The 16,755-nt window shown below is 39.3% G+C and overlaps 1 protein-coding gene across 7 annotated transcripts in view; it reads right to left on the bottom strand.

Annotated features, from left to right (window-relative positions):
• Positions 1–16,755, bottom strand: part of ZNF462 (zinc finger protein 462) — a 155,520-nt gene that overhangs the window by 19,293 nt on the left and 119,472 nt on the right. For all 7 annotated transcript variants that reach the window (XM_010335992.2, XM_010335993.2, XM_003925254.4 and 4 more), the window contains exon 10: positions 10,789–11,012. In XM_010335992.2, the coding sequence (XP_010334294.1) occupies positions 10,789–11,012 (224 nt within the window). The remainder of the gene's footprint in view (positions 1–10,788; positions 11,013–16,755) is intronic.

Here is a 16,755-nt window from a genome sequence, read left to right as displayed (position 1 = left end):
CAGCTACCTAAGGCGCCATTTATATAAAAAATTAAAAACATTTCAAAGTAAATTCAATTAGTGAATGTGTATTGCCTGAATAGACTATCCTTCTAAATTTAATATACTGAACATGACAATTTTACGAGTAGACCAAGTTAGAGATAATATATTTTTATGTTCCTTAAACCAGCAAAGAGACTTCAGAACTATAAAGAACATTAACAAGGTATTGCATATACTTAAACTTTCTTTTAAACAAAAGTATGTGTGTTTTCTAAATGTGAGAAGTCCAAGGTTTGGTTTTGTTCATGGCTTTATGTTGTCTTAGGCCAGGTACAGCGGCCCACACCTGTAATTCCTGCACTTCGGGAGGCCAAGGTGGGAGGATTGCTTGAGTTTGACACTGCAGTGAGCTATGACTGAGCCATTGCACCTCAGCCTGGGCAACAGGGCAAGACCCTGACTCAAAAAAGAAAAAAATGTTGTCTTCATCTTTCACCAGCATTGCTAATAAAGGGCATTACTGGTAGATAATTCATATGTGTGTTGGGTGGGGAGGATGTGGGGGGACAGAGAATGGAGGGAGTGAAGGAAGAAGAGGGAAGGGAAAGGGGAGGGGAGGAGAGGGAGAGACTAGACTAGTCAACCTTCTAGAGAACCCAGTGAGATTAAAAACAGACAGGGAGTCAAAGGATGAAAAAGATAAAATTTCAAATACCCTGCACTACTTACTTTAGATCCCAGGAGATTACAAGTGATTCCTTGCTCATTAGTAACAAAGAAAAAGGTCTAGGAGGAAAGATTCTTTTTATCACCTATAAAATAAGGGTTCTGATGGTTATCCCTTCTGCACTCTGGCTTCTGAGGATAAACATGGCAGCCTAAATCGAGTGCACTGGAGATTTTGGTTCTTAAATGGAATGGCATATTTGGCTTTAAAAACCTTTCTTGCTGTTACCAGGATTCCGTCCAGTCCATGAACAATATAGTCTCAATCTTTACAGATGTCCCTGAGGTTTACAACCTTTGCAGGCAGAATTCAGAAGTCCAGTTTTGAATGTTCAGCTCTTTTTAATGAAATCCTTTGACTGAAAATAGTTTCAGTCTTATCGTTTCTTCTGTAGATTCTCTCCACCACACAAATCACCTAATGCTGTTTGTAGAAGAATATAATGAGCAATGCACTGTTTTATTGGGGGAAAAAAAGATAAATTCTTGTTTGGAACCAATTCCTAAGTCTAGTCCACATTAATCCAGATCTTGGGTATCCTGTTGATATAGTTGTTCTCAGGATAAAATTAATAAAAAAAGACTATAGGAAATTGTCATTTATTGAGGACGTACTGTGTGTTGGGTTATGGGAAACTTGCATCTGTTTTAGGTATCGAGGTATAATTTACCTGCCATAATATTTATCTATTATGAGTAAACAATTCAATGATTTTTAGTAAATTTATACATTTGTGCAACCTTCACACAATCCAGTTTAAGAACACTTTCATCACTCTGAGAAGTTCCTTCAAATCCTTTGTAATCAATCCCTGCTCCCATCTTCCAGGCCCAAGGAGCCTCTGAGCTGCTTCCCGTCTGCATCAAGTTGCCTTTTCTAGAAATTTCATATAAACGTCATCTTTCGTGCCTGACTTTTGTCCATGTAACATTTTTGGATTCCCCTATGCTGTTAAGAGTATCAGTAGCTCATTTTCATTGCTGAGTAATAATCCATTGCATGGCTATGCCATATTTTATTTATCCATCCATTTTATATGAAGGTAGGATGGGTAGGTCAGATGGCAAGTGTACGTTTAGCTTATAAACAAATTCCAAACTGCTCCAAGGTGCCTATGCCATTTTACATTCTAACCAGCAGTATGAGATTCCAGTTTGTCCATATCTTTGCCAACACTTTGAGCCTATCAGCTTTCTTAATTTTAGCCATGCTAGCTAGTGGTGAGGGAGGAGAATCTTATTATTGTTTTAATTTGTATTTCCCAGTGGTGAATCAAGTTGAACATCTTTTCATGTGCTCATTTGCCATTTGCATACCTATCTTCTTTGGTAAGGTATCTATTCAAATCTTGTGCTCATTTTTAACTGAGCTGCTTATCTTCTTATCATTGAGTTGTAAGATTTGTTTAAATATTTTAGTTAAAGGCCTTTGTTAGATAATTACTTTGCAAATATTTGCTTTTAGTCTGTTGTTTGCCTTTTTATTTTCGTAATGATGTCTTCTTTTTTCTTTCAGTTGTCCATAACTTTTGCATCACACATAAATTTTTTCCCCTAACCCAAGATTATGCAATATTCTACTATTCTAAAAGTTTTATACTTTTAGCTCACACATTTAAGTTTATGGTCCATTTTGATTGGATTTTTGCATAGAGATTATGAGCTTTGATTTTGTAAAGGTCAAAGGTCATAATTTGCATACACAAATTCAATTGTTTCAGCACCATTAAAAAAAATATCATCCTTTCCCTATTACTTTAACACTTTTTATAAAAATCAACTGACCACATATATGAGGGTTTATTTCTTGACGTTCACTTATGCACTACTGATCTATGTGTCTACCTTATGTCAGTTTATAGTGAGTACTGAAATTAAGATGAGTGAATCCTCTGATTTTGTTGTTTCTCTACACTAAGGCTATTCTAGGTCATTTGCATTTCCATATAAATTTTAGGGCCAGTTTGTCACTTTCTACCCCCAAAAAGCCTACTGGGATTTTGATAGAGATTATGTTGAATCTATATATCAGTATGAAAAGAATGATCAATATTGGGTCTTCTAATTTATAAACATTATATTGCATTAATTTAGTTTTATAAATTTCTCTCAGCAACATTGTAGTTTTCAGTGTATAATTCTCATGTTAAATGTATTCTTAAAACTTTTTTCTTTTGATGTTATTGTACATGAAATTGATGTTTTAAAAATTTCATTTTCAGGTTGCCCATTACTAGTATACAGAAAGATAACTGATTTTTGTATATTGATTTTGTATCTTGGAACCCTGCTAAACTCATTCATGTTCTTGTAGCTTTTTTGTAGATTCTGTGGATTTTCTACCTATAAAAATTACATTGTCTATAAATAAAAAGTTGTAATTTTTCCTTTCCAATTCTCATGCCTTTAGTTTCTTGTTTTAGCCCTATGGCCCTTGACTTTTGTATTTGAATTGTCAGCATACTTCTCTTTAGTACATTGTGTACTGACATCCCTATACCTCTCTCATGAATGCTGAAATCAGGTGTTTGCATATCTTCCCCCAACAAATGACAATTTTTAGACAGCATGTAATTCCACTGTCTGTCAGCCACAAATTCAGTTTCAATAGCACTGCCATCTTTATTTACAAAACAGTGTTTGGAGAATTATTTCAAAAATTCAAATTGCATTTTGCACTCATCAGGTAGGGAAAAAAGATCAGAAAATGAGGGGAAAAAGTGCTGCTATCTCAGTAATGCGCATGAGTCTCATAAACCTAACAATTGAGACAAACATAAGAATCATTAGGCATGTTGAAAATGCCAATTCTTTAGCCTCAATTAGGTGCTCATTGGACTTAATAAGCTGGTCAACCATGAGGAAGAGAAAAAAATTAAAGAACATCATATGGCGTAGTGAAAATATTACATCAAAGATGTGTCTAAGCTAAGAAATGAGACAGACAGCAACACTGTAATAGTGGGCGACTTCAATACTCCACTGACCACACTAGACAGGTCATCAAAACAGAAAATCAAGAAAAGAACAATGAATTTAAACTATACTATGGAACAAATGGGTTTAACAGATATACACAGACCATTCCATCCAACAACCACAGAATACACATTCTATTCACAGTGCATGAAACCTTCTCCAAGGTAGACCATATGATAGGCCACAAAATGAGCTTCAATAAATTAAGAAAATTGAAATTATATCAAGCACTCTCTTAGACCACAGTGGAATAAAACTGGAAATCAACTCCAAAAAGCAACCTTCAAAACTATGCAAATCATGGAAATTAAATAACCAGCTCCTGAATGAGCATTGGGTCAAAAACAAAATCAAGATGAAAATAAAAAATTCTTTGAACTGAACGACAGTGATGACACAAGCTATCAAAACTTCTGGGACACAGTAAAGGCAGTGCTAAGAGGAAAGCTCAGAGTCCTAAACACCTATATCAAGAAGAGCACAAATTGACATTCTAAGGTCACAACTCAAGGAACTAGAGAAACAAGAACAAACCAAGCCCAAACCAAGCAGAGGAAAGGAAATAACCAAGATTAGAACAGAACTAAATGAAATGGAAACAAACAAAAAACAGTATAAAAGATAAATGAAACAAAAGCTGGTTCTTTGAAAAGATAAATAAAATTGACATACCATTAACAAAGAAGATAGAAAATCCAAATAACTTCATTAAGAAATGAAATGGGAGATATTACAACTGACACCACGGAAATACAAAAGATCATTCAAGGCTACCTTTACACAAATAAAGTAAAAAACCTAGAAGAGATGGACAAATTCCTGGAAAAATACAACCCTCCTAGCTTAAATCAGGAAAAATTAGATACCCTGAACAGACCAATAAAAAGTAGTAAGATTAAAATGGTAATTTAAAAATTACCAACAAAAAAAAAATTCCAGGACCTGTCAGATTCACAGCAGAATTCTACCAGAATTGGTACTCAAAGAAGAATTGATATCACTCCTTTTGACGCTATTCCACAAGATAGTGAAAGAGGGAACATTTCCAAACTCATTCTATGAAGCCAGCATCACCCTGATACCAAAACCAGGAAAGGATGTAACCCATAAGAAAAAAAGAAACTCTATAGACTGATACCCCTGATGAACACAGATGCTAAAATCCTTAAAAAAATACTAGCTAACAAATTCGATGACATATCAAAAAGATAATCCACCATGATCAAGTGGGTTTCATACCAGGGATGCAGGGATGGTTTAACATACACAAGTCAATAAATGTGATATACCATATAAACAGAATTAAAAACAAAAATGACATGATTATCTCAATAGATGCGGAAAAAGCATTTGACAAAATCCAGCATTGTTTTAAGATTAAAACTCTCAGCAAAATTGGCATACAAGGGACATATACCTCAATGTAATAAAAGTCACCTATGACAAACTCACAGCCAACATAATACTGAAAGGAGAAAAATTGAAAGCACTCCCTCTGAGAACTGGAAGAAGACAAGGATGGCCACTCCCACCACTCCTCTTCAACATAGCACTGGGAGTCCTAGCCAGAGCAATCAGGCAAGAGAAAGAAAGAAAGGGCATCCAAATCGATAAAGAGGAAGTCAAACTGTCACTGTTTGCTGATTATATGATCATTTACTTAAAAAACCCTAAGGACTCCTCCAGAAATCTCCTAGAACTGATAAAAGAATTCAGTAAACTTTCTGGATACCAGATTAATGTACACAAATCAATAGCTCTTCTATACACCAACAGTGACCAGCAGAGAATCAAGTCAAGAACTCAACCTTTTTTACAATAGTTGCAGAAAAAGTAAAATACTTAGGAATATACCTAACAAAGGAGGTAAAAGACCTCTACAAGGCAAACTACAAAACACTGCTGAAAGAAATCACAGATGACACAAGCAAATGAAAACACATCCCATGCACGTGGATGGGTAGAATCAACATTGCGAAAATGATCATACTGCCAAAAGCAATCTACAAATTCACTGCAGTGTGCATCAAAATACCATCATCATTCTTCACAGAATTAGAAAAACACAATTCTAAAGTTCATATGGAACCAAAAAGAGCCTGCATAGCCAAAGCAAGAGTAAGCAAAAATAACAATGCTGGAGGCATCATTGATATGGTATAGCTCTGTGTCCCCGCCCAAATCTCATCTTGAATTGTACTCCCATAATTCCCATGTGTTGTGGGAGGGACCCGGTGGGAGATAATGGAATCATAGGGGCACTTTCTCCCATACTGTTCTCATGATAGTGGATAAGTCTCATGAGATCTAATGGTTTATCAGGGGTTTCCGCTTTTGCGTTTCCTCCTTCTCTTTGCGCCTGTGCCAGGACTTGCACAAGACTTCTCCTTGTGCCACAAGACTTCTCCTTGTCTTCTGCCATGATTGTGAGGCTCCCTCGGCCATGTGGAACTGTAAGTCCAAATAAACCTCTTTCTTTTGTAAATTACTCAGTATTGTGTATGTCTTTATCAGCAGCGGTGTGAAAGCAGACTACTATAACCACACTACTTGATTTCAAACTGTACTATAAGGCCATAGTAACCAAAACAGCATAGTACTGGTATAAATATAGGCACATAGACCAATGGAATAGAATAGAGAACTGAGAAATATACCCAAATACTTATAGCTAATTGATCCTCAGCAAAGCAAACAAAACATAAAGTGCAGATAGGACACTCTTTTCAACAAATGGTGCTGGGATAATTGGCAAGTCACATGTAGGAGAATAAAACTGGATCCTCATCTCTCACCTTATACAAAAATAAACTCAAGATGGATTAGGGACTTAAATCTAAGACCTGAAACTATAAAAATTCAAGAAGATGACACTGGAAACCCCTTCTAGACATTGGCTTAGGCAAGAATTTCATGACCAACATCCTGAAAGCAAATGCAATAAAAACAAAGATAAATAGTTGGGACTTAATTAAATTAAAAAGCTTTTGCACTGCAAAAAGAACAGTCAGCAGAGTAAACAGACAACCCACAGAATGGGAGAGATCTTCACAATCTATCCATCTGACAAAGGACTAATATCAGAATCTACAATGAACTAACAAACAAATCGGTAAGAAAAAAACAAACAATCCCATCAAAAAGTAGGCTAAGGACATGAATAGACAGTTTTCAAAAGGAGATACAAGTGGCCAACAAACATATTTAAAAATGCTCAACATCACTAATGATCAGGGAAATGCAAATCAAAACCACAATGCGATATCATCTCACTCCTGCAAGAATGGCCATAATCAAAATATAAAAAAACAGCAGATACTGGCACAGATGCGATGAACAGGGAACACTTCTACACTGCTGGTGGGAATATAAACTAGTACAACCACTATGGAAAACCACGTGGAGCGTCCTTAAAGAACTAAAACTAGAACTACCACTTGATGCAGCAATCCCACTATTGGGTATCTACCCAGAGGAAAAGAAGTCATTATTCGAAAAACATACTTGCACACGCATGTTTATAGCAGCACAATTCACAATTGCAAAATCATGGAACCAACCCAAATGCCCATCAGTCAATGAGTGGATAAAGAAACTGTGGTATATATATATGATGGAATACTACTCAGCCTTAAAAAGGAATGAATTAACAGCATGTGCAGTGAGATGGATAAAGTTGGAGACTATTCTTCTTCTTCTTTTTTTTTTTTTAGAGATGGAGACTCCCTCTGTCACCCAGGCTGGAGTGCAGTGGCACAATCTCGGCTCACTGCAACCTCCACTTCCTGGGTTCAAGCAATTCTCCTGTCTCAGCTTCCTGAGTGGTTGGGATTACAGGCACCCACCACCATGCCAGGCTACTTTTTGTAGTTTTAGTAGAGACAAGTTTCACCATGTTGCCCTGACTGGTCTCAATCTCCTGACCTTGTGATCTGCCTGCCTCGGCCTCCCAAAGTGCTGGGATTATAGGTGTGAGCTATTGAACCTGGGCAGAGACTATTATTCTAAGTGAAGTAACTCAAGAATGGAAAACCAAATATTGTATGTTCTCACTGATATGTGGGACCTAAGCTATCAGGATGCAAAGGCATAAGAATACTACAATGGACTCTGGGGACTTGGGAGGAAGGGGGATGAGGGATAAAAGACTACAAATAGGGTGCAGTGTATACTGCTCAGGTGATGGGTGCACCAAAATCTCACAAATCACCACTTAAGAACTTACTCATGTAACCAAATACTGCTTGTCTCCCAATAATCTATGAAAAAATAATTTTTAAAAAAAGACTGTGTGTCTCTTACACAGTTGGTGGGAGTGTAAATTAGTTCAACCATTGTAGAAGACAGTGTGGTGATTTCTCAAGGATCTACAAATAGAAATTCCATTTGATCCAGCAATCCGACTACTGGGTATATACCCAAAGAACTATAAATCGTTCTACTAAAAGACACATGCACATGTATGTTCACTGCAGCCCTGTGTACAATAGCAAAGACCTGGAACCAACCCAAATGCCCATCAATGATAGACTGGACAAAGAAAATGTGGTACATATACACCGTGGAATACTACCCAGCCATAAAAAACGATGAGTTCGTGTCCTTTGTAGAGACTTGGAGGAATCTGGAAACCATCATTCTCAGAAAACTGACAGAAGAACAGAAAGCCAAACACCATAGCTGGGTGTTGAACAACGAGAACATGTGGACTGAGGGAGAGGAGCATCACATACTGAGGACAGTTGGTGGGGGGGTAGGGGTGAGACAGCAGGGCATGGGGAGGGACGGGAGGGTGGGGAGGGATAACATGGGGAGAAATGCCAGATATAGTATGCAGCTAAAGTAAAATAAATAAATTTTTTTAAAAACCGACTGTATCTAAGATGCAAACTATAATCAGTGATTTTACAATATGTTTTAGGTCTTTGGGAACATAACTGCTATCATAATAGGCACAACTATTACTATATTTTAACACAATTCAATTAACAAATATTCTAATGTACTGGGTCTCGAAGTGGGGGAAATACAGAACTTCATTTAACCTTACAAAACTTCAGAGAAAGGTGAAACAATTCCCATTTATGAACTGAAAAACAGACCCAGAAATTTACATAACTTGTTGAAGTATGCACAGTAAATGGTGGAAACAAGATTAAAACTCAGATCTTTTTGGTTCAAAAACTCTTAATTGGGCCCTATGTGCCTGAGGAACTCATTTCCATGACCCACACCTCAAAGCCTTGGCCTTCCATCCACTGTTGAGGAACCCTCTGGTTCCATGTCTGTTACGGTTCCTAACCTTTTCTGGATTTCCCCAGTGATTTACAAGCTACCGTGCAACAACTAGGGAAGAATCTATCTTCCTGATTTGTTCTGTCTTTAAGTATCAGCCTGGAGGCTTAAACACTGTAATAAAAAGGTCTGCGGTAGTTATATAAATAAGATACATGTGAATAATTATAGAAAGCTTGGTTTGAGAGAGATGAGTAATTTATCCTTAAGTTTGGGGAAGAAATACCCAAAAAGTTTGAATAAAAAAGGATACAAAAACTTTAAGTGAGGTAATTTAGGCTTTTCCTCTTTGCTTCATTTTTTCGGGCAGACACATGGGAAAATAAATGCATTCCAATGCAGATAAGTTACCATTAAACTGTTCCATTGTAGACAGGTGACAAAGCTCAGCCTTCTCTCTCAGCACCCCACAGAACAATTCTAACCCACGGGTGCAGATGATTCAGACTAAACTCTTTATAATGTGGGTTTGTAAGGCCAGAGAAGGACTGTATTTCCACTGATGAGGACACAGGGCAAGGGAAAAACAGACAGTATGAACTGTGCTTCTCCCTGTGCCTTCAGTAAACACTCAATAGATATTTTGGACTTGTTGGCTAATTAAAAAGCATTTTGATGGGCTCTTGTCATTAAGCAAATACTAATTACAGCTCCTCCCATACTCAAGGTAATACACAAAACCAGAAATGATCATCTCAGTTCATGAGGTGCCAGATGATCCCTGCGCAGAGTGAGGAAGCCATCCTGTGTGATTTCTACCCCTCTGATAAGCAAACCTCTGGAAGAGAACTTTTTTTTCACAAATCCTCTTTTATGGCCTCTATTAATTTATTTGTTCTTGAGTCTCCTTCTCCCCTGAAACATGTATTTTACAATTCTTTTACTGTTCACACATACTGGGTAATGCCTTGAAAAATCTTTGTAGTTAGAAAAATATTAGAAACCACCTACACAACTGAGAAACACAGAGGTAAATCTATCAAAATAGGGGCTGGAAACTATGGGCCCACAGCCTGTTGCCTGTTTTCGTAAATAAACTTTTATTGGAACACAGCCATATTGGTTCATTTATGTATTGTCTGTGGCTGCTTTCTTTCTTCTGACAGGGTCCACTCTGTACTGCCACTATCTCAGCTCACTGCAACCACCACCTCTCAGGCTCAGGTGATGCTTTCTCCTCAGCCTCCCAAGTAGTTGGGACCACAGGTGCATGACACCACACCTGGCTAATTTTTTGTATTTTTTGTAGAGACGGGGTTTTGCCATGTTGCCCAGGCTGGTCTTGAACTCCTGGACTTGAGCGACATGACCCATGGCTGCTTTCTTAATTGCCATAAAGACTACATTTTAGGTCTGCAAAGCCTAAAATATTTACTCTCTGGTCCTTTACAGAAACTGCCAAACCTTGTGATTTAAAATCTATTAACATTTCATATAATACAGTAAAATACTTCTTTTAGAATAAGCTTAAAAAATGCAAGGTATAATGTTTTATGTAAAGTATAATCACAATTATGTAGAAAAAATGAAAGTGGGTATAGAAGAGAGGTGAGAAACGTTCAGCATTTGGACTGGTGTGGTAGAATTATGGATGATTGCCCTTTCACCCAACCTGTATTTCAATTTTAAAAAATGACCTTTTATTTCTTTTGTAATAGAAGAAACCAGACCTTACTTTAAAAACTCTTTGAGTTCATATCTCCATCTGGTACACAGTGGGCGTGACTAAATGCAGTGATGTCTCCCCCTTGGCCCCTCCCCACGAGCGTGCTGAGGCGGGAGGCAGGAAGTCCTGGCAAGTACCTTATGCTCATCCCGAAGGTGGCTGTCCAGTTCCTCCGTGTGCTTGGTCTCATAGTAGCAGAGCTGGCATTTGTAAGGTTTCAGTTCATTGTGCTTTTCTATATGTTGCTGGAGGCTCTCATCACTGGAGCAGGTGAAGGTACACTTATCACAGCGGAAGACTACTCCCTGCAAGTATTTGGACAGTTTGGACCGGCAAACTTCGATGGGGACAACGCGCTCTTCTGTGGAAACAAATTGGATGGAAAGATGGGAATTTTTACTGATGGCAAAGCAGATGTTTTTTCTTTGGAATATAAGAAGAATCTCACCCAGCCTTGCTATTCCTAATGGATCTGGTTCCTTGAACTGACAGACATGCACACTGCCCCTCCCCTAACCCCCAAACAACATATTCCTTGGGAACAACTGGGTGTTTTTAAGACCAAAAGCTCTTTCAGTACTTAATACCCAGAATGACCTACAAATAGAGGTGGGGCAGGCTAGTAGGTGCTTGGCTAATTCCTGAATGGAGGTGATTAAGGCAAGGGGGAGGAATAGAAGTAGCTGTGATTTTTACCAACATTAATGATCACTGACAACAACCAGTAACATGCCTTCCTTCCTCAGCAAGTGTAATTGAGGCTGGACCTAGAGACATTTTCAAGAGGCAAAGAAACTGACATTTCACCAGGCACCTATGTGCTCTATCAGCAACTTTATGAGGCTGGAGTTACTCCCATTTTTACAAATAAGTACAAATGGGCAACAGAATCTTTAAGTAACTCTCCAAAGGTCACAGACATTGCAGTTGGCAAACCAAAGACACGAAACAAGATCTGCTTAACTGTAAATCTGTTATTTCTCACTATTTCCAATTCCATTCTCATTTCCCCTTCTGAGGTATTCTCAGAGACTCTTCCCTTGTTTTGAAACTAAGGGGTTTTCTCATCTAATACCAAGTCTGAAAGCAAACCTGTACATTTTCATTCACTAAAATTCCAACTATGAAGAGCTCACAAATGAAATGACTGCAGGCAACATTCGGGGGAGGTGGGGTTGCGCGGGAGACGTGGAGGATTTGTGCCTTTTTAGACAGTCTGTAATCTGATTGTCAGAGGGGAAAAAATAAAAGAGAGAGAGGATTTGGGTGCTTTTCCCGTTAACATACCAAATGCTGTAGGGCTGGAAATGCGTGTGCTTGTTTATTTTGCACTCTCTTACCCTTGTGTTTAACTGCTCAAATTAAATTTCACACCAGTCTGCCCAGAGTATCAGCGCACGCGCCAGATATCCATAACTGGGATAAAATTAAAATCTGTGCTATTTATGCAAGAATCAAATATAGCGTGTGTTTTCATGCTGTGTCTGGATTTCAGAAGACTAGGAAAGTTTACAAATGGACGCACACAACATATACTTATATTATTTAGAAACAGCAATGTATTATTAAGTCAAGAAAGCATGATTTATTCCCAGAGTCACTGAATAGCAACGTTTCCAGAGCATCGGTACGTTGTGTGCTGAGGCAACTAACTCTTGGAATCCCCCCGCCTTTATTTTTGGGCGGTGTGCGGGCCCTAGGGAATTTTCCCCACCCAATGTCATGCCTTAGTCTCAACCACAACACTCTGATTGCATGGCAGTCACTGCCTTGGGAGTCTCTGAATGCAGCGATTAATCGGCCAGCAAAACCCTGGGCAGAGGAAGTGTAGAAGGTGGTGTCTGCAACATACTCCCTGGAGCTTTAATGTATGTTATTTTCCCTATACAAAGAATCAGTTGCTTATTTAGAAATATAAATATTTTTAAACCCAAGTATAGCAGACAGCTAAGAAACACATGATTATAATGTAATCCACACATTTTTTTAGAATAGCAACTGTTTAGGTCCCTCTAACCATTCAGTTGTATGGTTTGGTGTAAACGAAGAAAAAAATGCTTTGGCATAAACTAGTAAATCTTAAAGGAGCTCATGCTAGGATATTCTATTCCTGTAACCCAAGGTTTCTAAAAAGTAGCATTATTGAAATTTTGGAACGGGATAATTCTTTGCTGTGGGGAGCCAGCCTGTGCATTGCCGGATGTTCAGCAATAGCCCTGGCCTCCACCCACTAGGTGTCAAATGCACCCCTTCTCTCCAGCAGTGACAACCAAAAGCCTACAGACTAATACACTCTGGGGAAGCAAGAATGACCCCAGTTCAGAACCACTGCTCTAAGCAAAGTGCCAGGCATTAACTGCAACTACTCTGGGTAAGGTACTCATGGACAGAACCCATGAACAAGCTGACGTCAACAGCAAGAGATGGGGACAGCAGGCTCAATCAGGGGAAATTCCCCCCACGCTGGGGATATGCCTTTAGATCGTATAAGTTCATGGGAAGTGTTGACGTGAACCTTACTGGCATCTTCCTTGGGGCTGCATCCCCTTTGCTCTCTCTACATTTGTTCCTGATTTATATGCTGTCATCTCTACTGCTTCTACTTTCATTCTTTGGTTTTGCCCTGTCCTGCCTGCCTTGGTTCCACTGACCTCTGCAGAGACGAAGAACAGCTGGGTATCATTTTCCATATAATGATGTCCCACACACCTCAAAAACAGTCATTCAGTGACTCTCCAGTCTTCACTTCTCCACCATCAGTAATCAGTTCTTTCAAACTTTTCTTATGAGTCTCCTTTTCAATTCCTCTACCACTTTGGTTAGTTTTCTTTGCAGTTTCCAATTTCACTGTGTGTGTCCATGTGAATTTTACACAAAGTCATGAACAGTCAGAATAACACCCTGAAGTTCACGCAATGATTAATGTAACACCACTGAAATCTATTAAGTGCTCATATAGTTCAAGCACCATTAGGTGTTCTGCCCTTGATATAACTTTTTATTCTCATAATACCCTGCAAAGTCAGTTCTATTTTCTTCAGTTTGTTGATGTGGAAACTGAGAACTGATCAATCAAGCTACTTCCTCAAAGTCACACCTCTGGTTCAGCACAAAGCTGTGACCTGGGAGCACAGGTCTGAGCTCTGCCAGGGCACCCCTCCTGCACCCCTGATAAGATCTCTCCAGTCTGTATTTGTGTGCTTATAAGCCTTTCATTCATAGTATTTAAAAAATGCAAAAGCTACAAATTTCTAAGGTAACCCTTTCATCTGAATGTCTTTCAAGCATCTTCTGCATTTGAGGAAGGGTTAAGTCCCTGCTTAATTTAGTCTGAAATCTGGGACTTGCCATTTCCAAACTAAGACATTGCCAGTGTAACAAATCTCCTAATTATACGAGTTGTTTTTTTTTTTTTTTTTTTTTTTTTTGATATGGAGTTTCGCTCTTGTTACCCAGGCTGGAGTGCAATGGCGCGATCTTGGCTCACTGCAACCTCCGCCTCCTGGGTTCAGGCAATTCTCCTGCCTCAGCCTTCTGAGTAGCTGGGATTACAGGCACGTGCCACCATGCCCAGCTAATTTTTTGTATTTTTAGTAGAAACGGGGTTTCACCATGTTGACCAGGATGGTCTCGATCTCTTGACCTCGTGATCCACCCGCCTCGGCCTCCCAAAGTGCTGGGATTACAGGCGAGAGCCACCACGCCCGGCTTTAATTATACGAGTTTTTAACTAAGATATTAATTTTAGAAAAAAGTTAGCTTTTCTCCCTTTCTAAACACATGGTAAACATGACCAAGATAAAAATAAAAAAGACAGACTTTAAAAGTTGGGCAAATGACTGACAGTGTTTTCTGAATGAGGTCATTCATTCTTGAGGCAAATGAAGGACATAAAAGTTAAAAACTGGAATGTTTCCAGTTATAGACTGGGCTCTGCCTTGGTTACAGAAGCTCTGTGCTCAGGGCTTTTTCTAAGGGGGCAGTGACAACTGTGGGTCTTTCTGACTTCACACCTCTCAAAATTACCTTGGGTGAAAACTCAAGGCCTGAATCACACTCATTGTGACTCAGCTTCTAGCACTGGCTGCAAAAATATTATGACTTCTCCAGTTCAACTACAAGATGGATTGTGTCTCTCATCTCCTCCTACTCAAAAGATGCTTGGTGCTGCAGCAGGACATAAAACCGAAGAGGTTGGGCCCGAGAGTAATGTCACATTGTAGCACATGTGTACTAAGGTGCAACAAGAGCTGAGACCAGCACGCTGTCAAGCCTCGATGGAGGTGAGTGGAAAATTCTGCAGAGTTGCAATACAGAGGGTTCGTTTCTGCTCAAATCAGTGAGAAACCATACCACTGCAGAGCCAAGATTTATCAAGCAAAAATCTTTTCTGAAAGGCAGACCAAAACATAGGTGGGTTTCCTTCCCAGAACATGCAAAGTCTAAATGAAGCAAAGAGATTGGAAATTCTTCACTCCACCTAAACTCTGAGTGCAAATTGGTATGTTAGAGGACTGAGTCCCTCTTTGCACCAAAGCAAAGCAGTGACAAAGGCTGAGTGTTAGAGAAACTCATTAAGAAAAGAACCTTATTTATTTATTTTTTTTTGAGACAGAGTCTTGCTCCATCGCCAGGATGGAGGGCAGTGGCGCAATCTTGGCTCACTGCAACCTCTGCCTCCCGGGTTCAAGCAGTTCTCCTGCCTCAGCCTCCCGAGTAGCTGGGACTACAGGCGTGTGCCACCACACTCAGCTAATTTTTATATTTTTAGTAGAGACGGGGTTTCACCATGTTGGCCAGGATGGTCTTGATCTCTTGACTTCGTGATCGCCCTGCCTTGGCCTCCCAAAGTGCTGGGATTACAGGCATGAGCCACTGCACCTGGCCAGAACCTTATTTTTAAAGTATCAATCATCCCCAAACATAGCCATAAACAGACACACATAAACACAAGCAAAACAGTTCCTGGTAGGAAGTAAGAGGTTTTGATGTTAGCCAGGCTGCCATCCTCAAGCTAGAAGGAACTGGAAATTGTACCTCTAATTCTATCAGGCAGAGGTATTTGGGGAAATTTAAAGGAAACATGTAATTTCACTGAATAAAATTAAAGATTGGCAATCTCACTGTAGACTTTGAAATCTCAAGAAATATGATACTGATCAGATAAATTAAGGGAGATTACTTCTATTCCAAAGGCTCCCACTTGCAAGATTCAGTTAAATTCTGCATTTGTCTACGTATTATGAAACAGAAACTTTAATACACCAGTTCAACACTCATAGCAGTGATTGTATGGCTCCAAAATTATAACGTAAATATTTAGCAAAACTGTGTTTCATCCCTAAAATCTGTGGCCAGTTTTTAAGGCTCACTATGGATGTGCAAGGTTCATCATACATAAGGGCAAATCTATGCATGAAACATTGTGCTTCCAATGGTGATCAATAGAAATATCCCCATGTAACTATTTATTCACCTTTTTTGTCTCTCTTCTCATTCAAGTTCAAATTCCTTCAATGTGCAAACCTTGACTGTTTCTTCATGGCTGTATCCCTACAGCTTAAAACAATGCTAGAGCCAAGATCCCAATAGAAAAAAAGGCCAAGGGGAAGAAGATGGCCTTGGCTCCTCTGTCATGAACAAGCAGGAGGCCAAGAGAGTGGTGAATCCCCTGTTTGAGAAAAAGGCTTAAGAAGGCTGGCATAAGACAGAACCCCCAGCCCCAAAGGGACCTTAGTTCCTTTGTCACAGGTCCCAGCTACATCTGGATATAGTGGTAAAGGGCTACCGTATAAGCAGCTAAAACTGCCTCCTGTGATTAACCAGCTCACCCGGGACTTGGACCCCTAACAGCTATTCGACTGCTTAAGCTGGCTAGAGGCAAAGCAAGAGAAGAAGAAAAGACTGTTGGCCTGGTTGAGAAGAAAGCTGCCAGCGAAGGGAATGTCCCCATGAAAAGGCCACCTGTCCTTCCAGCAGGGGTAAATACTGTTATCACTTCCATAGAGAACAAGAAAGTTCAGCTGATTGTAACTGCACATGATGTGGATCCCAGAGAGCTGGCTGTCTTCCTGCTTGCCCTGTGTCCTAAAAAAGGAGTCCCC

The sequence above is a fragment of the Saimiri boliviensis genome, chromosome 2, assembly GCF_048565385.1.
Source record: "Saimiri boliviensis isolate mSaiBol1 chromosome 2, mSaiBol1.pri, whole genome shotgun sequence".
In the NCBI taxonomy this organism is placed as follows: domain Eukaryota; kingdom Metazoa; phylum Chordata; class Mammalia; order Primates; family Cebidae; genus Saimiri; species Saimiri boliviensis.
Note: the sequence above shows the minus strand (reverse complement) of the source record. Positions and strands in the feature narration are given on the sequence as shown.